This window comes from Protopterus annectens, chromosome 1.part2, assembly GCF_019279795.1.
Source record: "Protopterus annectens isolate FY-2018-M chromosome 1.part2, PAN1.0, whole genome shotgun sequence".
NCBI classification, from domain to species: Eukaryota; Metazoa; Chordata; order Ceratodontiformes; family Protopteridae; genus Protopterus; species Protopterus annectens.
In genome coordinates, this window is record NC_056727.1 from 550,849,887 (window position 1) to 550,869,816 (window position 19,930).

Genomic DNA, 19,930 nt, shown 5'->3' on the forward strand with positions numbered 1-19,930 from the left:
AGATGCTGTAGTCTGGCAGGCCACTTGTCTTGTATCCACTTTCCATTTAGATGAGCTCCCCAAGCAGTGTCCGAGGCATCTGTCGTTAAAATCTGACTACCTCTGGCGGGTCACAGAGAGTCCCTTGTTTAGGTGACATTCCTGAGCCCACCACAAGAATTCCTTTTGAAGGCAAGGTATTATGTGAATGACAGTGTCAAATCTTGGCAGTGCTGTGTCCATACATTTTGAGATACCATTGCAGCTTCCTCATATGCAGTTTGGCATTGGGAAGCACCAGAATACAAGATGCCATGAACCCTAATGCTTGAAGGACTGTCCTTGCAGTCAGCACGGACTGATGAGATAGTTGATGGAAGTAAAGTGACAGACTCTTTTGTTTGTCCGGGGTTAAAAAGGCCATCTGGGCTGCTGTATTCAGTCTCACACCCAGAAAGCACATGTCTAGAGAGGGTACTAGACTGGACTTTATTTCGTTCACAGAATACCCTAGGCATCTTAGCACTGCTATGACATATTCCAGATGCTGTAGAAGGTCTTCCTTTTCTTGAGCCAGAATCAGGCAGTCGTCCAAGTAAGGATAGATTTGAATGCCTTGAAGCCTGAAGTAAGCTATCACTGGAGCCAGAACCTTTGTGAATACTCTGAGCGCAGTAGATAAGCCAAAGGGCAATACAGAGAACTGATAATGAAAATCTCCAGTTGAAACGCAGATACTTTCTGCAACTTAGCCTTATAGGCACATGAAGGTAAGCTTCCTTGAGATCCAAAGTTACCATCCAGTGATCCTTGCCCAGCAGAGGTAACAGTTGCTGTAACGTCAACATCTTGAACTTGGGAATGTCCAGATAAGTGTTGAGGATAGATAAATCCAAAATTGGTCTCCACGTGTTCCCCTTCTTTGGTACTAGGAACAGGCGAGAATAAAATCGAAGCCCCTTTCTGATACAGGGACTGGCTGAATGGCCCCTATCTGGAGTAACTGAGAAACTTGCTTGTGAGCCTCTTTTGTGTGGAGGAGGAACATCTGGCATGCCTTTGAAAGGGGGCATTGTGTGGAAATAAAATCTGTAACCGTGATGAATGATATCCAGCACCCATCTGTCTTGAGTGATTAAATCCCAATTTTCTTTGAAAGGAGACAATCTTCCTCCCAAAGGAGCTGCCAGACGAGAATCCACTGGCAGCTGAAAAGGCAGGTCATTGGTTCTGCTTATGAAAGGACTGACCCCTGCCCTCACCAGAAGTCTGAGCAGGTGAACCGTCTGATCTAGGCCTAAAGGAACCTTGAGCCCTGCCCCTACCACGTCTAGACCTACCCCTAGACTGGGAACCATAAGCAGGATATGTCCACCCCTTAGCAGGCCAATTTCTACTAAACTTCGGAGGCTGCACCTGCAAAAAATCTTTAACAGTCTGCATAGACTTAGCTTTGTCCTCCATTTTCTTTAAAACTGCTTCCACAGGCGGTCCAAACAACACATCAGACTGTAAAGGAGCATCCAAAATCCTGGTCTTAACATGCTCAGCTAAATTCTGATCCTTCAACCAGGCATGTCTGACTGGAATAGAACTAGTAGCAGCCACCCTCGAGGAGGCCTGAACAGCATCAAAACCACACTGCAAAGAATGCTTACCCACTTGTTCAGACACATGAACCAAATCCAGCAATTCTTTACACTCAATACCTTCCGCAAAGCATCCACCTTAGATTTCAATTGTGAAAGGAGATAATTCTGATATTTCAGCATATGAAACTGACAATTCAACCCTCATGGCTAGAGTGGAAGAAGTATATACTTTCTTACCCCACCTATCCAAAGCCCTTGCCTCTTTATCAGAGGGTACAGGATTTTTAACCACAGAAGCTTTAACACCTTTAGGCCCCTGAGAAACAGTTTCTGGGTCGCCCTAGGACTCTTAAACAAATACTTATGAGCTTGGGCACCCTATAATACCTATCAGGCTTAACAGGAGCAGGAGGCAAGGAGTCAGGGTTCAGGAAGCCTCTGCAAAACATCCTCCACCACATTCAACACAGGAGGAATAGCTAAGGGCCTATGCTGGGGTAAAACAAGAATTCCCTAAGCCTTTTCCTGGAATCAGAGTAATCCTGGCCTTCCCATTTAAAGTGCTCCCTCATGGAGTGAAGAGTCTCTGAAAATGAAAAATCCTCAGGAGGAGAAGCTGTAGGAGTGGAATCATCCACATCAGAATCAGAATAAGTAGGAAACTCTTGCAAGTCTTCCACAGAAGACTCTGAAGCCTGTGAACACTGTTCAAAACTATCAAACTCCTGTTCCACCCTAGGCCTCTTATCAGGCGGGGCATAGAACCTCTAATCAGAGTAATCAAATCTTCCGCCATTTTAAGCATATGTTTCTTAGGCACAGAGCCAAATGCTAGGAGAAGCCCCACAGAAGCTGAACTTGGCCTACCTCTAAAGAAGCTTTGGCAACAGAAGGAGGCCCTAACTACCTTGGGAAGAGAGGGAAGAACAGTTACCTGAGAAGCCCCTCAGCCTGGCCTACCTCCTGAGAGGGCACATCCTGTAACAGTAAAGTATCTGCCTGAGACTCCATAGAGACTCCTGGCAAAACCTCTGGCTCCCCTGAGCCTTCTAAAGAACCGGCGTCCGGGACTGCGGTTCCTCACCCTAGGCTTCACTGTTTTGTCCTTGCGCTTCTTGGATGAAGCGGCGCGGAGCATCCGGCGGCATATTATAATTACGCTTCCCAAACACTAACCTAGCACAATCAAGCCTCCTCTTAATAGTGCGCTTGTTAAATCTAGCACAAGAGCGGCAACCAACAACGTCGTGCTCAGGCCCTAAACAAGGTATACACAATGTATGATAATCCCTATGCGGTATCTGCTTCCCACAAGAAATACAGTTATTCACTTTTTCTGACATCCGGTTAAATACTGAGGCAAGAAAAACCAAAATGTTCCCCAACGGGTTACTTAGCCAACTCTGTTTCGGTCTGAAACTCCGGTTTCGGAAAATCTCAGAACGCCAACCTGCACTCGCAAAATTGCTTCTGCATCGGACCATGCGGCAAAAAAGACTAAGGAAATGACGTCGGTCATGCGCATTAGTACCCTGGCGTACTGGCGTCAGTCTAAGGCGCCATGACCGACGTCAGCCTTATACTCTGGTATTCGGGCCGACTGGGACGCGGACTATACCCAATAGTCAGGACTGCAGCAAGGGAAGACGAAGAACATCAATTGTTAACTTTTTCTGACATCGGCTGAGGCAAGAAAGAGTCCCCAACGGGGTACTTAGCTTTAGAAGTCTTCGAAGTAGTATTCGGTAGAAGTAATCTCTGGATCCGACCGACCGGCACTTGCGAACAGCTTCTGCTTCGGCGCCGGCAAGAAAGACTGAGGAAAATGGCGTCGGCTGATGCTTTTATACCAAGGCGACCAGAGATGGCCGGGTGGAGTGCGACATCAGCGAAGCGGACCCGACTTTGGAATCCGGCCGACTGCAGGGCTGCCTGACGACAGGACAACCCACTTGTTATGACTGCAGATGCATCCATGAAGGACATCAAGAATTCCCTAAGCCTTTTCCTGGAATCAGAGAAATCTTGACCTTCCCATTTAAAATGCTCCCTCATGGAATGCAGAGTCTCTGAAAATGAAAAATCCTCAGGAGGAGAAGCAGAAGGAGTAGAGTCATCCACATCAGAATCAGAATAAGGAGGGTACTCCTGCAAGTCTTCAGCCGAAGACTCCGAAGCCTCCGAGCATTGCTCAAAACTCTCAAACTCAGGTTCCACCCTAGGCCTCTTATCAGGAGGGGGCATAGAACCCCTAATCATAGTAATCAAATCCTCTGCCATTTTAAGCATATGTTTCTTAGGCAAAGATCCTGAAGCACTAGGAGAAACCCCACAGAAGCTAAACTTGGCCTGCCCTCAAAGAAGCCTTGGAAACTGAAGGGAGGCTCTAACCACCTTAGGAAGAGAGGGAAGAACAGCCACCTGAGAAGCCCCTCAGCCTGGCCTACTTCCTGAGAGGATACATCCTGTAACAGTAAAGTCTCCCTGAGACTCCAAAGAGACACCTGGCAAAACCTCCGCTCCACTGAGCCTTCCAAAGAACCGGCGTCTGGAACTGTCGGTTCCTCCACCCTAGGCTTTGCTGCTTTATCTTTGCGTTTTAGCGAAGCCGGCGCCGGAGCATCCGGCGGCATTTTATAGTTACAACGCTTCCCAAACACTAACCTGGCACAGTCTAACCTTCTCTTAATAGTGCGTTTGTTAAATCTAGCACAAGAGCATCCAACAACGTCGTGCTCAAGCCCTAAACAAGGTATACACAAAGTATGGTAATCCCTATGAAGTATCTGTTTCCCACAAGAAATACAGTTATTCACTTTTTCTGACATCCGTTTAAATACTGAGGCAAGAAAAAACAAAATATTCCCCAACGGGGTACTTAGCCAACTTTGATTCGGTCTGAAACTCTGACTTCAGAAACTTTCAGAACGCCAACCTGCACTCGCAAAATTGCTTCTGCATCGGACCATGCGGCAAAAAAGACTGAGGATATGACGTCGGTCATGCGCATTAGTACCCTGACGTAAGTCTAATGCGCCCTGACCGACGTCAGCCATATACTTTGGTATTCGGGCCGACTGGACAGCGGACTACCCAATAGTTAGGACTGCAGCAATGTGGAATGAAGAACATCTCCCCTGAGAAAGGCAGCTGAAGTAGCAGCAGCTCTGGTAGAGTGTGTCCTAATTTTTCCTGGGATTTGCTTTCCATGATGAGAGTAACAAAATCTGATTCCATGAGCAATCCATTTAGAAATGGTCCGTTTTGAAATAGCCTTGCCTTGGGAATTTGCTGCATAAGAAACAAACAGTTCAGTTTTCCTGATATCCTTGGTTCTTGTCCAGGTAAAAGCGAAGCTGCCTGTGCACGTCCAAAGAATGCAAGATCCTCTCCCCCTTATTTTGTGGATTAGGGAAAAAAGTTGGCAGGTGAATAGTTTGGTTTAAAGCCACTTTAGAAACCACTTTAGGCATGAAAGTAGGGTTAGTCCTCAAAGAAACCCTGTCTTGATGAAAAATAATGCAAGGTTCCACGGCCATGAGCGCTTGTAACTCCGAGACTCTCCTGGCTGAAGTTAAAGCCAGTAGGATAACAGTCTTTCATGATAAATACTTTATATCAGATGTGGCAGCAGGCTCAAAAGGAGGCAGAGAGATTTTCCAGGACATAATTGAGGTCCCAGGCAGGAATGGGTGGTGTCCTAGGGGGCCTTAAATTCTTTGCTCCTCTGAGATATTGTTTCAGAAGTGGATGTGAAAAAATTGGAGGGTCTGTATTATAATTTGCAGAGATAGCAGAGGCATGTATTTTTATGGAGGAAAAAGATAAACCCTTATGCAACATACCTGTTAGGCAATGTAAAATCAATGGGATATTTTGAATGTGAGGATCTGATTCCGGAGCATGCATCCAGGTGCAAAATCTCTTCCATTTACCTACATAAGATTTCCTAGTGCTAGGCCTTCTGGCTTCTAAGATAACATCCATGACCTGTTTGGAAAGGGTAGGATTAATCATATACCCGGAATACGCCAGGCTGCCAGGCTGAGAGTTTTGATAGAGTGCAGGACCTGGCCCTGATGTTGAGACAAAAGATTTGGAATCTGAGGTAGAATCGAAGGAGGTTCCTGGGATAGATTTATCAGTGTTGAGTACCAAAATTGTCGAGGCCAATTTGGGGCTAGTAAGATCAGCTTTGGTTTGTCCTGTTTTATTTTTAACACCACCCTTGGTAGAAAAGGTAGTGGTGGAAAGGCATACCCAGAGAGGTTCCTCCAACTGAATGAAAGAGCATCCACTTTCCATGCTAGCTTGTGATATGTCCTTGTGCAAAAAGTCTGTAACTGGTAGTTGTGGGGAGATGCAAATAGATCTATGTCCTGGCAGCCCCAGGCTTCTGTAATCATCTTGAATATTTGGGTGTCTAGCATCCACTCGTGTGGGTCTGACAGGTTCCTGCTCAGGCTGTCTGCCAGAGTGTTTTGTTTCCCTGGCAGGAATTGAGCTTGTAGGTCCACTTTGCAAGCTAGTGCTGTGTTCCACAGAGTCATGGCTAGTCTGCAAAGGGGGTAGGAGAGTGAACCCCCTTGCTTATGTACCACATGACTGTGGTGTTGTCTGTCCGTATCAGTAGCTGCTCTGGCTGTAAAAGATGCCCGAAAGCCAAGAGGGCATTCTGCACAGCTAACATCTCTTTTAAATTGATATGAAGATGCTTCTGATCCTCTGCCCAAAAACCTTGCAGGCCTTTCCCCTGCAAGTGGGCTCCCCATGCATAATCCGAGGCGTCCGTGGTTATCACTTGGTAGGCTGGAAATAGACTGAAGGCTTTCCCTTTGTTTTGAAGACATGCCATGGCCCACCAATGGAATTCCTTTTGCAGGCAAGGCAAGACAGCAATCAGTGTTTCCAGACTGTGGCAATGCTGGGACCATACACTTTTTAGGTACCATTGTATCTTCCTCATATGCAGTCTTGCATATGGTATGAGTAGGATGCAGGAAGCCATGTAACCCAAAGCCTGCCGGAATTTCCTTGCAGTTAGGCGAGACATCAACGCCAGGCTTTTGAAAGTTGAAGCCAGCTGTAGTTGTTTTTCTGATGTCAGGAATGCCATCTGGGATGTTGTGTTTAAAAGAGCACCCAGGAAAGTTCTCTTGAGTGGGTGTCAAATTTGACTTTTTTACGTTCACAGTGAATCCCAGGTACTTGAGTAGATTCTGAACAAATTCCAGGTGCTGGAGTAAAATGTCCTTGCTGTCTGCTTGAATAAGGCAGTCGTCCAGATATGGGTAAATTTGAATTCCCTTGAGTCTGCAGTAAGCTACTACTGGTGCCAGGCACTTGGTAAAGACCCTGGGCGCAGTAGACAAGCCAAAGGGCAGCGCAGAGAATTGGTAATGTTTCGAGCCTGCCTTGAACCTGAGGTATTTTCTGCACTCCTGTCTGATAGGAATGTGTAGGTAAGCCTCCTTTAAATCCAATGTCACCATCCATGCATTTTTGCTCAACATTGGCAGGAGCTGCTGCAGAGTAAGCATCTTGAACTTTGATATCTCCAGGAAAGTATTTAAGACTGACAGATCCAGGATGGGTTCTCCAACTATTTTGCTTTCTGGGAACTAGAAGGAGTCTTGAATAAAAGCCTTGTTCCGTCTCTGAATTTGGAACCAGTTCTATGGCCCTCATAGCCATGAAGGACCTCACCTGTTTTAATGCCTCTGCCCACTGAGTTTTTGGTAGGTCTGGCCATCCGTTTGGTTTTGGTAAGGTGTGAAAGTGGAATTTATAGCCTCTTAAAACTACATCCAGAACCCACTTGTCTTGGGTTATGTAAGTCCAATTTCGGTAAAATAGAGAAAGTTTTCCTCCCAGAGGAGCTTCCAGGAGAGAGGTTCCTGGAGCCATGCAGGGGGAGTCATTGAGCCTGTTTCCTATAAGGTTGAGACCCATCTTCTCCACCCCTGGGGGTGGAAGCACTCCACTGTCTAGGTCTATAAGAGGTCTGTGCTTGGGCCCTCCCTCTGGGGCGCCTATATCTACCCCTCTGAGGCCTGCCCGAGCTGGGAAAGGACCAATTTTTAGGTGGCCAATTTCTGCTAAATCTAGGAGGCTGAACTTGTAAGAAATCCTTAACCGTTTGCATGGATTTTGCCTTATCCTCCATTTTCTTTATAACCTCTTCAGCCTTAGACCCAAACAAAACATTATGTTGAACAGGAGCATCCAGCAATTTTGCTTTCACTTGATCAGGCAAATTTTGTTCCTTTAACCAAGCATGCCTTCTAATGACCGTGCCAGTGGCAGCCGCCCTGCAAGAGGCCTCCAAAGCATCAAACCCACAGTGTAAGGTATGTTTCCCCACCTGCTCAGTAGCATGCATCAAATCTTGAAATTCCTTATTGTCTGCACATGCAGAAATGGTACACAGTTTTTGTTTCATAACAGACAAAAGGTACTGCTGATATTTCAACATATGAAATTGACAATTTAAAGCCCTAATAGATAAAGTAGCAGAAGTGTACACTTTTTTGCCCCATCTCTCCAAAGCTCTAGAATCCTTATCTGACGGAATAGGGTTCTTAGCAGTGGCGGCCTTAACACCCTTAGGACCCTGAGAAATGGTTTCTGGATCAGCAGTAGGATTTTTAAATAGAAATTGGTGGGAGTCAGGGACTCTAATATCTATCAGGCTTAGCAGGGGCCGGAGGAAAGGAGTCAGGAGTTAAATTAGACTCAGAAAAGACATCATCCACAATAACCAAAATAGGAGGAATAGCCAGAGGTCTGTGTTGGGGAAGAAGGAAATCCCTACGCCTTTTCTTAGATTCAGAGTACTCCTGTCCTTCCCAGTGAAAATGTTCCCTCATGTCATGTAAAGTTTCCCCAAAAGAATAATCCTCAGGAGGAGAAGCTAAAGGAATGGATTCCTCAGCATCAGAATCCTCATAAGGAGGGAAAGTATAATCCTGTTCAGAGGAAGACACTGAAGAGATAGATGCCTGATCAGAGGATTCATAATCCAATTCTTGTCTTGGCCTTTTGTCTGGAGGGGGATGTGAACCTCTAATCATAGTTAGCAAGTCCTCCGCCATTTTAAGCATTTGTTTTTGAGATTTAGGTCCCGGATCGGAGAAGGCCTGGGCTTGAGTCTTTGCTTTAGAAGGAGTCTTTGCCTTTACCTGAAGCTGCGTAGGCCTGAAAACCCCCTCAGAAGCCGGTACCTGCACAGCGGCTCCGGACCCATCCGAGGGAGCATTATCCAAAGGTCCTGCACCTTGAGTATTCGAAGGCCTAGTTGGCTCCTCGTGGGAGTCCGTTTCAGCAAATGGTTCTGTAATGGCCAACGGCAGGGGCTGCGAAAGCGCCTCACTGACGACGGCCGAACCGGCAGCTGGCTCTGATTGCAAACTGTCGTCTGATTTGAACCTCGGAGGCCTATCCTTATCCTTGCGCCTTTTATGAACTCCGGTAGTCGGAAGCGTGTCTGACGACATGTTATAATTAAATCGCCTCCCAAAGTAATGAAAGGCAAAATCGTATCTCCGTTTAATAGTACGTTGATTAAATCTAGCACAAAACCGACAACTAGCTACATCATGGTCAGGGCCTAGACAAGGAATACAGTAAGAGTGAAAATCCTTATGAGGTATTTGCTTCCCACATGAAATACAATTATTAACTTTTTCTGACATTGGTCTGGAGCAAGAAAAAAGTTTCCCCAATGGGGTACTTAGCTTTGAAAAGAAGAATGTCTTCGGAATGAAGCACCCAAAATAATAGGAGTCAGCCGACCGGCACTTGCGAACTGCTTCCACCGCGTGGCAAGAAAGACTGGAGAACATGGCGTCGGCTGGGAGCTTTGTACCCCTGGCGCACTAACGTCAGGGAGGGTGAGTACACAGCCGACGCCGGACCCAGACTTTGGGATTCTGGTCGACCAAGGGCTACCTGCCGGCAGGAAGAACCCTACAGTGATGACTAACAGTGAAACACGATGAACATCTGACCCTATTGGCTGTTCATGTCCTACAAAGATGTGGGAATCGTAGAACCAGGCAAAGTTTCGCTGAATTAGTAACTAGGGAATCTGTCTCCAAAGATGCATTAAAAAATACATCATTCAGAACATCTTTAACTGGAGGACCTACTAATGATCTAGGTTCTGGAAGGACCATGAGTTCTCTACATCTGAGCAGGGCCTGTGTGTATTCTCTAGACTTCCACAGCAGCTACTCTTTCCTCTGGGGATGGTTGCTCAAAGGAGGACTTCAGGCAAAACTGAAAATCATTGGCATATAAGCAGAGTTTCACTTTTGTCTGTCAAATCTTCACCTGTAAACAATGTACGTACAAGTTTTAACATTTAACAAAAAGCATTTAGTGCACATATTGTAGCAGGTCTATATCAGAATAGTGAAGAGGCGTTTAATCGGACACCTCTTCGCCGACACAAACAGCGAACGCACTAGAGCGCGAATGCTCAGAACACCGATTTCTTTCCCTGGGAAAGAAATCGCTAGCCCTAACACACAAACACACACGCTTTCAAACATTACAATGTGGTGAATTCTGCCCCCACACCTCCCTCTAACTAAATATACCAACTTTGAGATTGCACTACAGTGGGGAAAGGGGCAAACACACAGGGAAGGCCAAGCAATTTCTTTCCCAGGGAAAGAAATCGCTGTTTTGAGTGATCGAGCTTTAGTGCGTTCGCTCTTTATGTGTCGATGAAGAGGCGTTAGATTAAACGCCTCTTTGCTATTCTGATATAGACCCAATTGCAGCACATAATCAGCTAACAGACACAAAAACATAGTGCATCACAAATTTTGTGATTCATGGGCCAGTGTCACAACCATGGCACAACAAATGAAAACAGTTTTCCATATGAATTAACTTGCCTAGAACCTGATCGAAACTCCTTCATGATCGCTTCTCTCTCCTTCTGAGGCATATCACCATGCATTGAAGAGACTGTGAAGTTGGCTTCCCTCATCTTTTCCGTCAACCAATCTACCTACAATTCAGTACATAAACAAATCAATGAATGCCATGCCAGTAAAGGAGAGCACCAACACAGTATAGTATAGTAAAGATGCTTCAAGCACAAGTGACGAGGAAAAAAATGAAATAATTTTTGAGCTCTCTGACCTGCAATAATGTACCAGAAAAGTACAGTTGTGAACACTTACCATAAATGTAGATGTTCGACTGTATTCACTGTTGCAGTCATTACATTTGGGTAATCTGCTTGCAGGTTGCCCTCAGTCGGCCTAAATAACAAAGGCTTGAGTCCTGTGTCGGTTGCCGTCTCCTCTTCCATGTCGTCAGGGGTATAAAACATGCAGCCGACGCCATTTTATTCAGTTTTTCTTGATCCAGATGTCAGGTGTCCCCCAAATGGGGAGCAAAAAAAAAAAAAATATATATATATATATATATATATATATATATATATACATATACATATAAAAACAAACAAATATATGTAAATAAACTTTTAGCAACATAAATTTTACCTTCATCTAAAAGCAAATACACCACAAAGGCTTTAATATATAGTGAAGGAAAGAAAAGTTATAGAAAAGGGGGATGGCGGGTGGGTAACCCGGACTGCAACAGTGAATACACTAGAAAATCTACATTTATGGTAAGTGTACACAACTGTACTATGTTCTTCATGTTTCACTGTTGCAGTCATTACATTTGGGTAGAATCCCAAAGCTATGGATGGAAGGATGGAAGTAAACAGCATTAAGAGCGGCTATAAGGCCCTGCAGAACTGCAGTGGCAAAGCCTGCCTTGGATTTGGAGAAGAGAGGCAAGTGATAATGCATTGTGAAAGTATGAACAGAGCTCCAAGTAGCAGCCTCTAGAATGTCTTTGGTTGGAACCCCTCTGAGAAATTCTGCTGAGGTAGAGGCAGCCCTGGTGGAATGTAACCTGATCCCCTTGGGCACAGGTTTACCATGGTGCAAGTAGAAGAAACAGATGCAGTGGCTTATTCACTTAGAAATAGTCTGCTTTGAAATAGCCTTTCTCTCTGACCCTGCAGCAAATGCTACCAGTAGTTGCTCAGACTTTCTTAGAGATTTGGTCCTGTTTAAGTAGAATCTTAGTTGTCTGTGTACGTTCTGCAGATTTGGGTAAAATGTTGGCAGGTGAATTGTCTGGTTAAGAGCCACACTGGATACCACACCTTAGGCATAAAAGAAGGATTGGTCCTGAGGGACATCCTGTCCGGGTAAAATGTAATAAAAGGCTCCACAGCCACGAGAGCCTGTAGTTCTGAATCCCTTCTTGCTAAAGTGACTGCCAAGAGAAAAGCTGTTTTCCAAGACAGAAATTTTATATCCACAGTAGCTGTTGGTTCAAAAGGAGGCAGGGTGAGTTTTTCCAGCACAAAATTGAGGTCCCATGCAGGAGTCTGTGAACTTCTGGGAGGCCTTAAATTTTTAGCCCTTCTAAGATACTGTTTAAGCAGAGGATGAGAAAAGACGGGAGGCTATGTGTTGTAATGAGCCGAGATGGCAGAGGCATGGATTTTTATTGAAGAAAAAGACAGGCCCTTGTCAAGCATCTCAGTCAAATATTGTAAAATCTGAGGAATATTGGGCTTTGCTGTGTCTGTTCCTTGTGCTCGATTCCAAGCACAGAATTTTTTTCCATTTATCAGCATAAGATTTTCTAGTACTAGGCCTTCTGGCTTCCAAAATGACATCCACCACAGAATTACTGAGAGGTGTTGTTTGAATAATTAAATGATCAGCCATGCTGCAAGATTCAGAGTTTGGAGCTGTGTGTGCAAAATTTGATTGTTCTGCTAAAACAGTAGATGAGGTATTTGAGGCAAGTACCAAGGAGGAAGTTGAGACATATTCCATAGAATTGGGTACCAGTGCTGGCGAGGCCAGTCCGGAGCAACTAGGATCATGTTTGGTTTTTCCTGTCTGTCTTTTAGTAAGACCTTGGAGAAAAGAGGCAGAGGGGGAAAAGCATAGACTGATAGGTTCTTGTGAAGAATTTGTCCAGCTGATAATTTTGGGGAGAGGCAAATAGATCTATGTCTGGGCTCCCCCATTTTTGTGTTAACATGCTGAAGATTTGTGGATCCAGTTTCCATTCGTGCGGGTCCATAAAATTTCTGCTTAGGTCATCTGCCAGAGTATTTTGCTTTCCTAGCAGGAATTTAGCTTGAAGACGTATTTGGTAAGTCAAAGCTGTGTTCCACAATGCCATGGTTAGTCTGCAAAGGGGGTAGGAATGTGTACCCCCCTGCTTATGTATCACATAACCATGGTGTTGTCAGTCTTCATCAGTTGTTGTCCTGGATGAAGTAAATCCTTGAAGGCTGTTAGAGCATTCTGAACAGCTAGCATCTCTTTCTGGTTGATATGCAGATGCATTTGTTTTGGGCTCCATTTGCCCTGAATGCATCTCCCCGCCAGGTGGGCCCCCCCAAGCATAATCTGATGAGTCTGTAGTTAGGGTTTGGGTGACAGGGGGTAGAGTGAGACATGTCTCTGCCCACCAAAGAAACTCCTGTTGTAGGTAGGGAATGAGAGGAATCATTGTTTCCAGACTGTGACAATGTTGACTCCATAAACTTTTTAGGCACCATTGAAGTTTCCTCATATGCAGTTTCGCATATGGAATTAGTAGAATGCAGGACGCCATGAACTCCAAAGCCTGCAGAATTTTTCTTGCAGATAACTGTTTTTTTTTGCCATTTGTTTGAAGTATGTTGTCAGTTGCCTTTGTTTGTCTGGCGTAAGGTAAGCCATCTGGGCAGCTGCATTCAAGCTTGCACCCAGGAATGTAATCATTTGAGAGGGTACCAGTTGGGATTTATTTTCGTTTATTGTGTACCCTAGGCATGTTAGAAGCCTTTTTACAAATGCCAGATGTTGAAGAAGTGTCCTTGTCCTCTGCTTAAATGAGACAGTCGTCCAGATAAGGATAAATATGTATGCTTCTTTGTCAGAAGAATGCAATTACTGGTGCCAGGCACTATACAAAGACCCTGGGTGCAGCAGATAAGCCAAAGGGCAGTGCAGAGAATTGGTAATGCAAAAAACCTGCCTTGAAGTGGAGGTATCTTCTGCATGATTCCCTTATTGGGATATGCAGGTATGCCTCTTAAGTCTAGAGTCACTAACCAAGCATTCCTGCCCAGCATAGGCAGTAGCTGTTGTAAAGTCAGCATTTTGAATTTTGGAATGTCCAGGAACATGTTCAAAATCGATAAGTCCAGTATTGGACGCCAGGCATTGTCTTTTCTGGGTACCAGGAAAAGTCTTTAATAAAAGCCTTGTCCTTTTTCCTTTTCTGGTACTGGTTGAATAGCCCCCATATCGATGAGGGACACAACTTGCTTCTGTGCCTCTGCCCACTGATTTTGTGGCAGATCTGGCCATCCGTTTGGAATTGGCAAAGTATGGAAATGAAATCTGTACCCCTGGGATACTATGTGTAATACCCTCTTGTCCTGGGTAATTAACTGGGAATTTTGTGCATGAAGTGCTAGTCCCCCCCCCCCAAGGGGGCTGCCTAAAGGTAAGTGCTTGGTGAAGGTAGAGGAACGTCACTGAGACTGCTTACTGTAGGGTTGTGCTTTGTTTCCTCCAGATTTGGAGATGGAGGCACCCCACTGCTTTGACCTGTAAGAACCCTGTGATTGGTATCTGGAGCCTTTTGAGTGTCTGGATTTGTCTTGAGTGGCTCTGCTGGATACAGGAAAGGACCAATTTATAGTAGGCCAGTGCCTACTGAACTGGGGTGGCTGCACTTGCAAGAAATCTTTTACAGTTTGTATAGATTTAGCTTTGTATTCCATTTTCTTTAAAACCTCTTCTGCCTTATTACCAGAATATCATGCTGCAAAGGGGCATGCAACAATTTAGCTTTAACATGATCAGGCGGATTTTGCTCCATGAGCCAGGCATGCCTTCTAATCACAGATCCAGTAACTGTGGCACTGCAAGAGGCCTCCAAGGAATCAAAACCACATTGCAAAGTATGCTTTCCAACTTGTTCTGCTGAATGCAATAATTTCTGTAACTTATTTTCCACACAATCAGAAACAACCATCACTTTGTTTCAGTAAGCCCATAACATGCTGTTGATATTTAAGCATATGAAACTGGCAGTTTAAGGCCCCGATTGCCAAGGTTGCAGACGTATAAACCTTCTTTCTCCTTCTATCCAGCGCCCTGGAATCTCTATCAGAGGAGTTAGGATTTTTGGCTGTAGAGGCTTTTACACCCTTGGGACTCTGTGAAATAGTCTCAGGATCAGCAGCAGGATTTTTTAATAGAAATTTGTGGGAGTCAGGAACCCTGTAATATGTCTGGCTTACTAGGTGCCGGAGGTAGGGAATCAGGAGTCATGCTTGATTCCAAAAACACATCAACAATGTCTAATACAGGAGGTACTGCCAAAGGCCTATGCTGCGGAAGAAAAAGGAAATACCAAAGCCTCTTTTTTGATTCGGAGAAGTCCTGACTCTCCCAAAGAAAATGCTCCCTTAAAGTATGCAAAGTCTTTCCAAAAGAGTAATCCTCAGGAGGAGATGCAGATGGGATGGATTCCTCTGCATCAGAATCCTCATACGGTGGAATAGCAAATTCCTGATCAGAACAGGAATCAGAAGAAATGGAAACCTGATCTGAAGAGTCAAAATCAGTGCCTTGCCTAGGCCTCTTAGTGGGGGGTTGGGAACCCCTGATCAAGGTAATTAAATCCTCAGCCATTTTGATAATTTGTTTTTTAGGCATAGGAGCCTGAGCACGTGGCTCATGCTTCATTTTTTTAGACACAGAAGTTGTTTTTGACCTTGTTTTTGTTGCTGGCGTCAGTTTAATGTAAAAATTTTGAGGCCTGAAAACACTCTCAGAAGCCGGTGCCTGTTCAGCGGCTCTGGACCCATCCAAGAGAGAGACACATCTGTGGATTCAATACTCTGAGAATCTCGCGGCATACCGGACTTCGAATGGGTTTCAGTAGAGGCCTGCGACTCAAAAGTAGCGGGTATCGGGCTGTGAAAGCGTCTCACTGAGTACCAGCGAACCGGCGACTGCCTTAGGAGAAGCTTCATCGTTGGTTTTGGACCTCGACGGTCTGTCTTTGTCTTTTTCCTTGCGTTTATGAACTCCGGTAGTCGGATTGCTAACTGACGACATTTCAGGATAGTTGAATCTTGAACCAAAATATTTAGAAGCAAAAATACTGATGCTTAATAGTGCGTTGGTTAAATTTAGCACAAAACCAACAGCAAGACACGTTGTGATCAAGGCCTAGGCAAGGAATACAGCGCAAATGAAAATCCTTATGAGGTATTTGCTTCCCACAAGTAATGCAATTATTAACTTTTACTGACATTGGTAAGGAGAAAGAAAAAGTTTCCCCAACGGGATACTTAGCTTTAGTTTGAAGACTTCGGTTCTGAAACTCGAATACGAAAATTTCAGGAGTCAGCCGACCGGCACTTGCGAACTGCTTCTGCTTCGGGCATTGCACGGCAAGAAAGACAGATTAAAGCAGCTTTGGCTGCATGTTTTATAGACCTGACATCATGGAAGAGGAGACAGCAACTGACGCAGGACCCAAGACTTTGTTATTCAGGCCAACTAAGGGCAACCTGCCAGCAGATTACCCAAATGTAATGACTGCAACAGTGAAACACGAAGAACATCTTGGTTTTTCTGTAAGAATCTTGGTATGAGTATGAGCAGTATGGGAGGAAATTTATTAAAGGAGCCCCTAGGAACCAACCATGGGGGCAAATGCGTCATTTAGGATACAACTCTATTCAGGGGATGATGGAGGAAAGTGTTAGATGGTGAAGCAATGAGATTACAACAAGGCTTTCCCCATCTGCAAAAAATTTTTTACAGCGCTAATAATCTGTTGCAAGACCATTCAGTTTGAACAGACAAATTCTGGTTCCTCACGTCTGCAATCATGCTGAATGTTCCCTGGGATGTGCTATGAGAAAGCAATATGAAGAGATTGCCTACTTGCATATCTGTATGGCTTTTCAGCAGGTGTGCGTAGGCAGATGGTAAGAACAGGTTCCTGTCTGCTTGCTGATGTACCATATTAACACCAAGTTGACAGACTGAATGGACACTGCACCTTGGGGAGGTGTACTTGACAGGCCTGCAATACAGACGACTGCTCTTATCTCCAAGACATTTATGTGCAACTCAGCCTAATCTGTTGTCTGCATACCCTAGAATATTCCATTCATGTGATTCTCCCCACCTCAGTAAGGATGCACTCATGGTCAGACTGGCTGTCAGGATCACTGAACACAGGAAGCTCCTGAGATGAGGTTGTTCAGTATTGTCTACTAAGACAAGAGTAAGTTTCATGACTTTGTTCAATGGTGCCAAGTGACAAAATCATAACAAATCAGCTTTCACTGCAGCACTTGCGCAGGCTGGCATAAGGCCTAACACTTTGTTAGGCTTGTCCAAAATTCCTGCTTCAGATGTTGCAATGATTCTCAGACTACTGCGGAGATCCTAGCTAGGTGAAAATGGCTAGCTGTCCTACAGTGTCCAATTGGCAGCATAACACTTTTCCTGTAGAAATTGCATACTCCCAATAAATAGGTTCATTCACTTTTGGTCTCCACCTCATGCCTGTCCTTTCCTGTTTTTTTTTTTTTTTAAATTGTCAAATAACTATAGCAAAATTTACTCCTGACATTCCCCAACCTGCCTTGTTTTCAAAATACTGACCTCAGTTTTATGTATACAATACAATGCATGCTTCTCGGGGTCCTCTCTAACAGTGTGTGTCCATAAAGTTAATTTCACATCTTTCAGCGATTCACTAAGTGATGTACTTTGACATTGTGTGGTATATCCCTCAAAATATCCTTTTAAAGACAGGTAATCCTAGTCCTCCGTGATGCAATGGGAGAATTAAATTTGTATCATCTGACTCGATCTTTTCCTCTCTCACATAAAACCTATCTCTTTGATGATTGCAGTCCATAACTTCTCTGGTTGACTAAAAACAGGACTGTCCCACATACATTTCCAGTTACTCTTACAATGTTGTAAAACTACAACAATTGCATACTTCTATTTTGCTATCTTAAACCATTATCAGCACCTCCCACTTGCACAAGTTCTTATTTTGCTTTGCTTCTCAAATTACTTTGGCAGCCAGTTAGCCTCTTTTAATCTAAATTCAAAGTACTTCATTCTATTGTGCCCCCATAGGTAAGGATATTGCAGTACTGCATCAAATGGAGGAACATATTGGACTGACATAGCTTTTGTCAACCTCAATTAATTTTACACCAACAACATACATGAATCTCTCTAAATATACTTAACAGTCTTGGAAGGTCTTACTCTAAATCCACTAAATATATTATTTGGGAATAAAAACAGTTTCTCCGTATGACCATACCAACTGAATCATTTTTATTTCAGAATCTCTTTTCTTTGCTACGGATTCAAAATAAATAGCAAAAGTGGAGACAGGAAAAAAAAGTACCCTGATCTAATCCCTAGGTTTACCATCAGCCTTCCCTAGAACAATTCATGCAGTCATTACTCTAGTTGTTGATTGGGCACAGAGTTGAACAAGCAGTTGAGGAGAAGCTGTGGATAGCAATTAAAAAAAAGAGAGAGTTGAAAGACTATTTGGGAAGGGAAGACAGCAAAGGTCAAGTGGGATAAGCTGATTCTTCCAACAGAACAAGGCGAACTATGATTGCCCAATGTGAGGGAGTATTTTACAGCAACACAGTTATACATAGCACAAGCAGAAAGCTACAATTCAAAGTGGAAAGGAATGATGATACTTGGGGAAGCTCAAAAATAAGGAGAGATTCGGACTTTGGATGCAGATTTTTAAGGAGAACAAATATCATACAGAGTGCTATATTCATAAAATAGCAGGGAGTATTCTAAGAATTAAACCAGCATGAGAATGGAGAAAAGATTCTGCCGATAGGAATGACTGTGGTTAGGGATGCAGATAACAGGCAAGAGGGGGCTGGAATTTATTGGCGAAAACTGGCAAAGAAACCAATATATTGGGAGCAAATAACTGGAAAGGTAACAGAATGGGAAGAGGCCAAGAATTTATTTGGACTGCAGGTTACAGATTGCCATCCCTATTCAGGGTTTGATAGGAGTATAGGCAAAGAGGAAAAAAAATAGGGGGGTCCTAAATGAAAGACCAGCACTGGTAGAGTTTTTAATATAACCTAGAACAGAAGCTGGAGTAGAGCATATAAAATATTGCATGATAATTACATGACTCAGAGGGGCTTAAAGGTTTGGGAAGAGTAACTGGATAAGCAATTCACAAAGACAGTGTGGGGATATATGTATATCTCCCAAATGTGCAGAAAAGTCAAGATTTTGGATTTTTGCTGATGTGTTTATATAGATAGATATGTTACACCCAAAGAAGACTCCAAATAATTTTTCCTGAGGTGGGTAGCACATGTTGGACGCATAATAGGCAAGACAGAGGTGGCTGGAAATAGTTTTTTGAGAGTGTAATGAGCTGGCAGACTTTAGGGATTCCCTGCGAACCATTTCTGTTGGAGGTGTTGGGTGAGTGGACTGGATTAACTGGGGAGATTATTTTTTGAGCTATGATATAAAATATTGCATGATAATTACATGACTCAGAGGGGCTTAGGTTTTTGGGAAGTAACTGGATAAGCCATTCACAAAGACAGTGTGGGATATAAACCTACAACAGAAAACAACAAGCACTTTCATCATGATACAGAATCGGAATTGCCTTGACATAGTAAAGCCTTGCTGAGAGTAATTATGGTGGCTGCTAAAAAAAACAATTACTAGAAAATAGAAATCAAAGTCAAAACCAACTTTACTAGAAGTAGTGAATATAGCAACGGATATAAAACTGGAATTGGGATCTTTAGAAAAAGGATGGAGTAAACTACACAGAAATAACTGGGAATTGTGGGAAAAATATATGCAGAGATTAAATGAGGTTTAAGAGGCAGGATTTGAATGAGCCATATAATGCTTAACTGACAATGACTGGATATATAAGTGATGTAATGTTTGCTACTACAGTTGTTTCAATGGTATCTGTGCTGTATAATATTTGCAACTAAAGTGGTCTCGATGCTGTTTGTTTTTTACTTAAATACATGTAAGATTGCTTATGTCATACATGAGAATTTAATAAAGATGTTTACTGAAAAAAAAATCACAAACAGTTAAAATCCTGCAGAGATCCAAAATAGCCTTTGCCTTACCTAGGTAATTGTAGTAGGCCCTGACAAACACCTTTTTTCTGCATCCAGCCTTACCTAGGTAATCCTAGTAGGCCCTGCCAAATGC

General features: G+C 43.8%; 1 protein-coding gene across 1 annotated transcript in view; it reads right to left on the minus strand.

Annotated features, from left to right (window-relative positions):
* Positions 1-19,930, minus strand: part of EIF4A3 (eukaryotic translation initiation factor 4A3) — a 635,526-nt gene that overhangs the window by 165,803 nt on the left and 449,793 nt on the right. Inside the window, exon 9 of the mRNA XM_044060170.1 lies at positions 10,478-10,593. Within this exon, the coding sequence (XP_043916105.1) occupies positions 10,478-10,593 (116 nt within the window). The remainder of the gene's footprint in view (positions 1-10,477; positions 10,594-19,930) is intronic.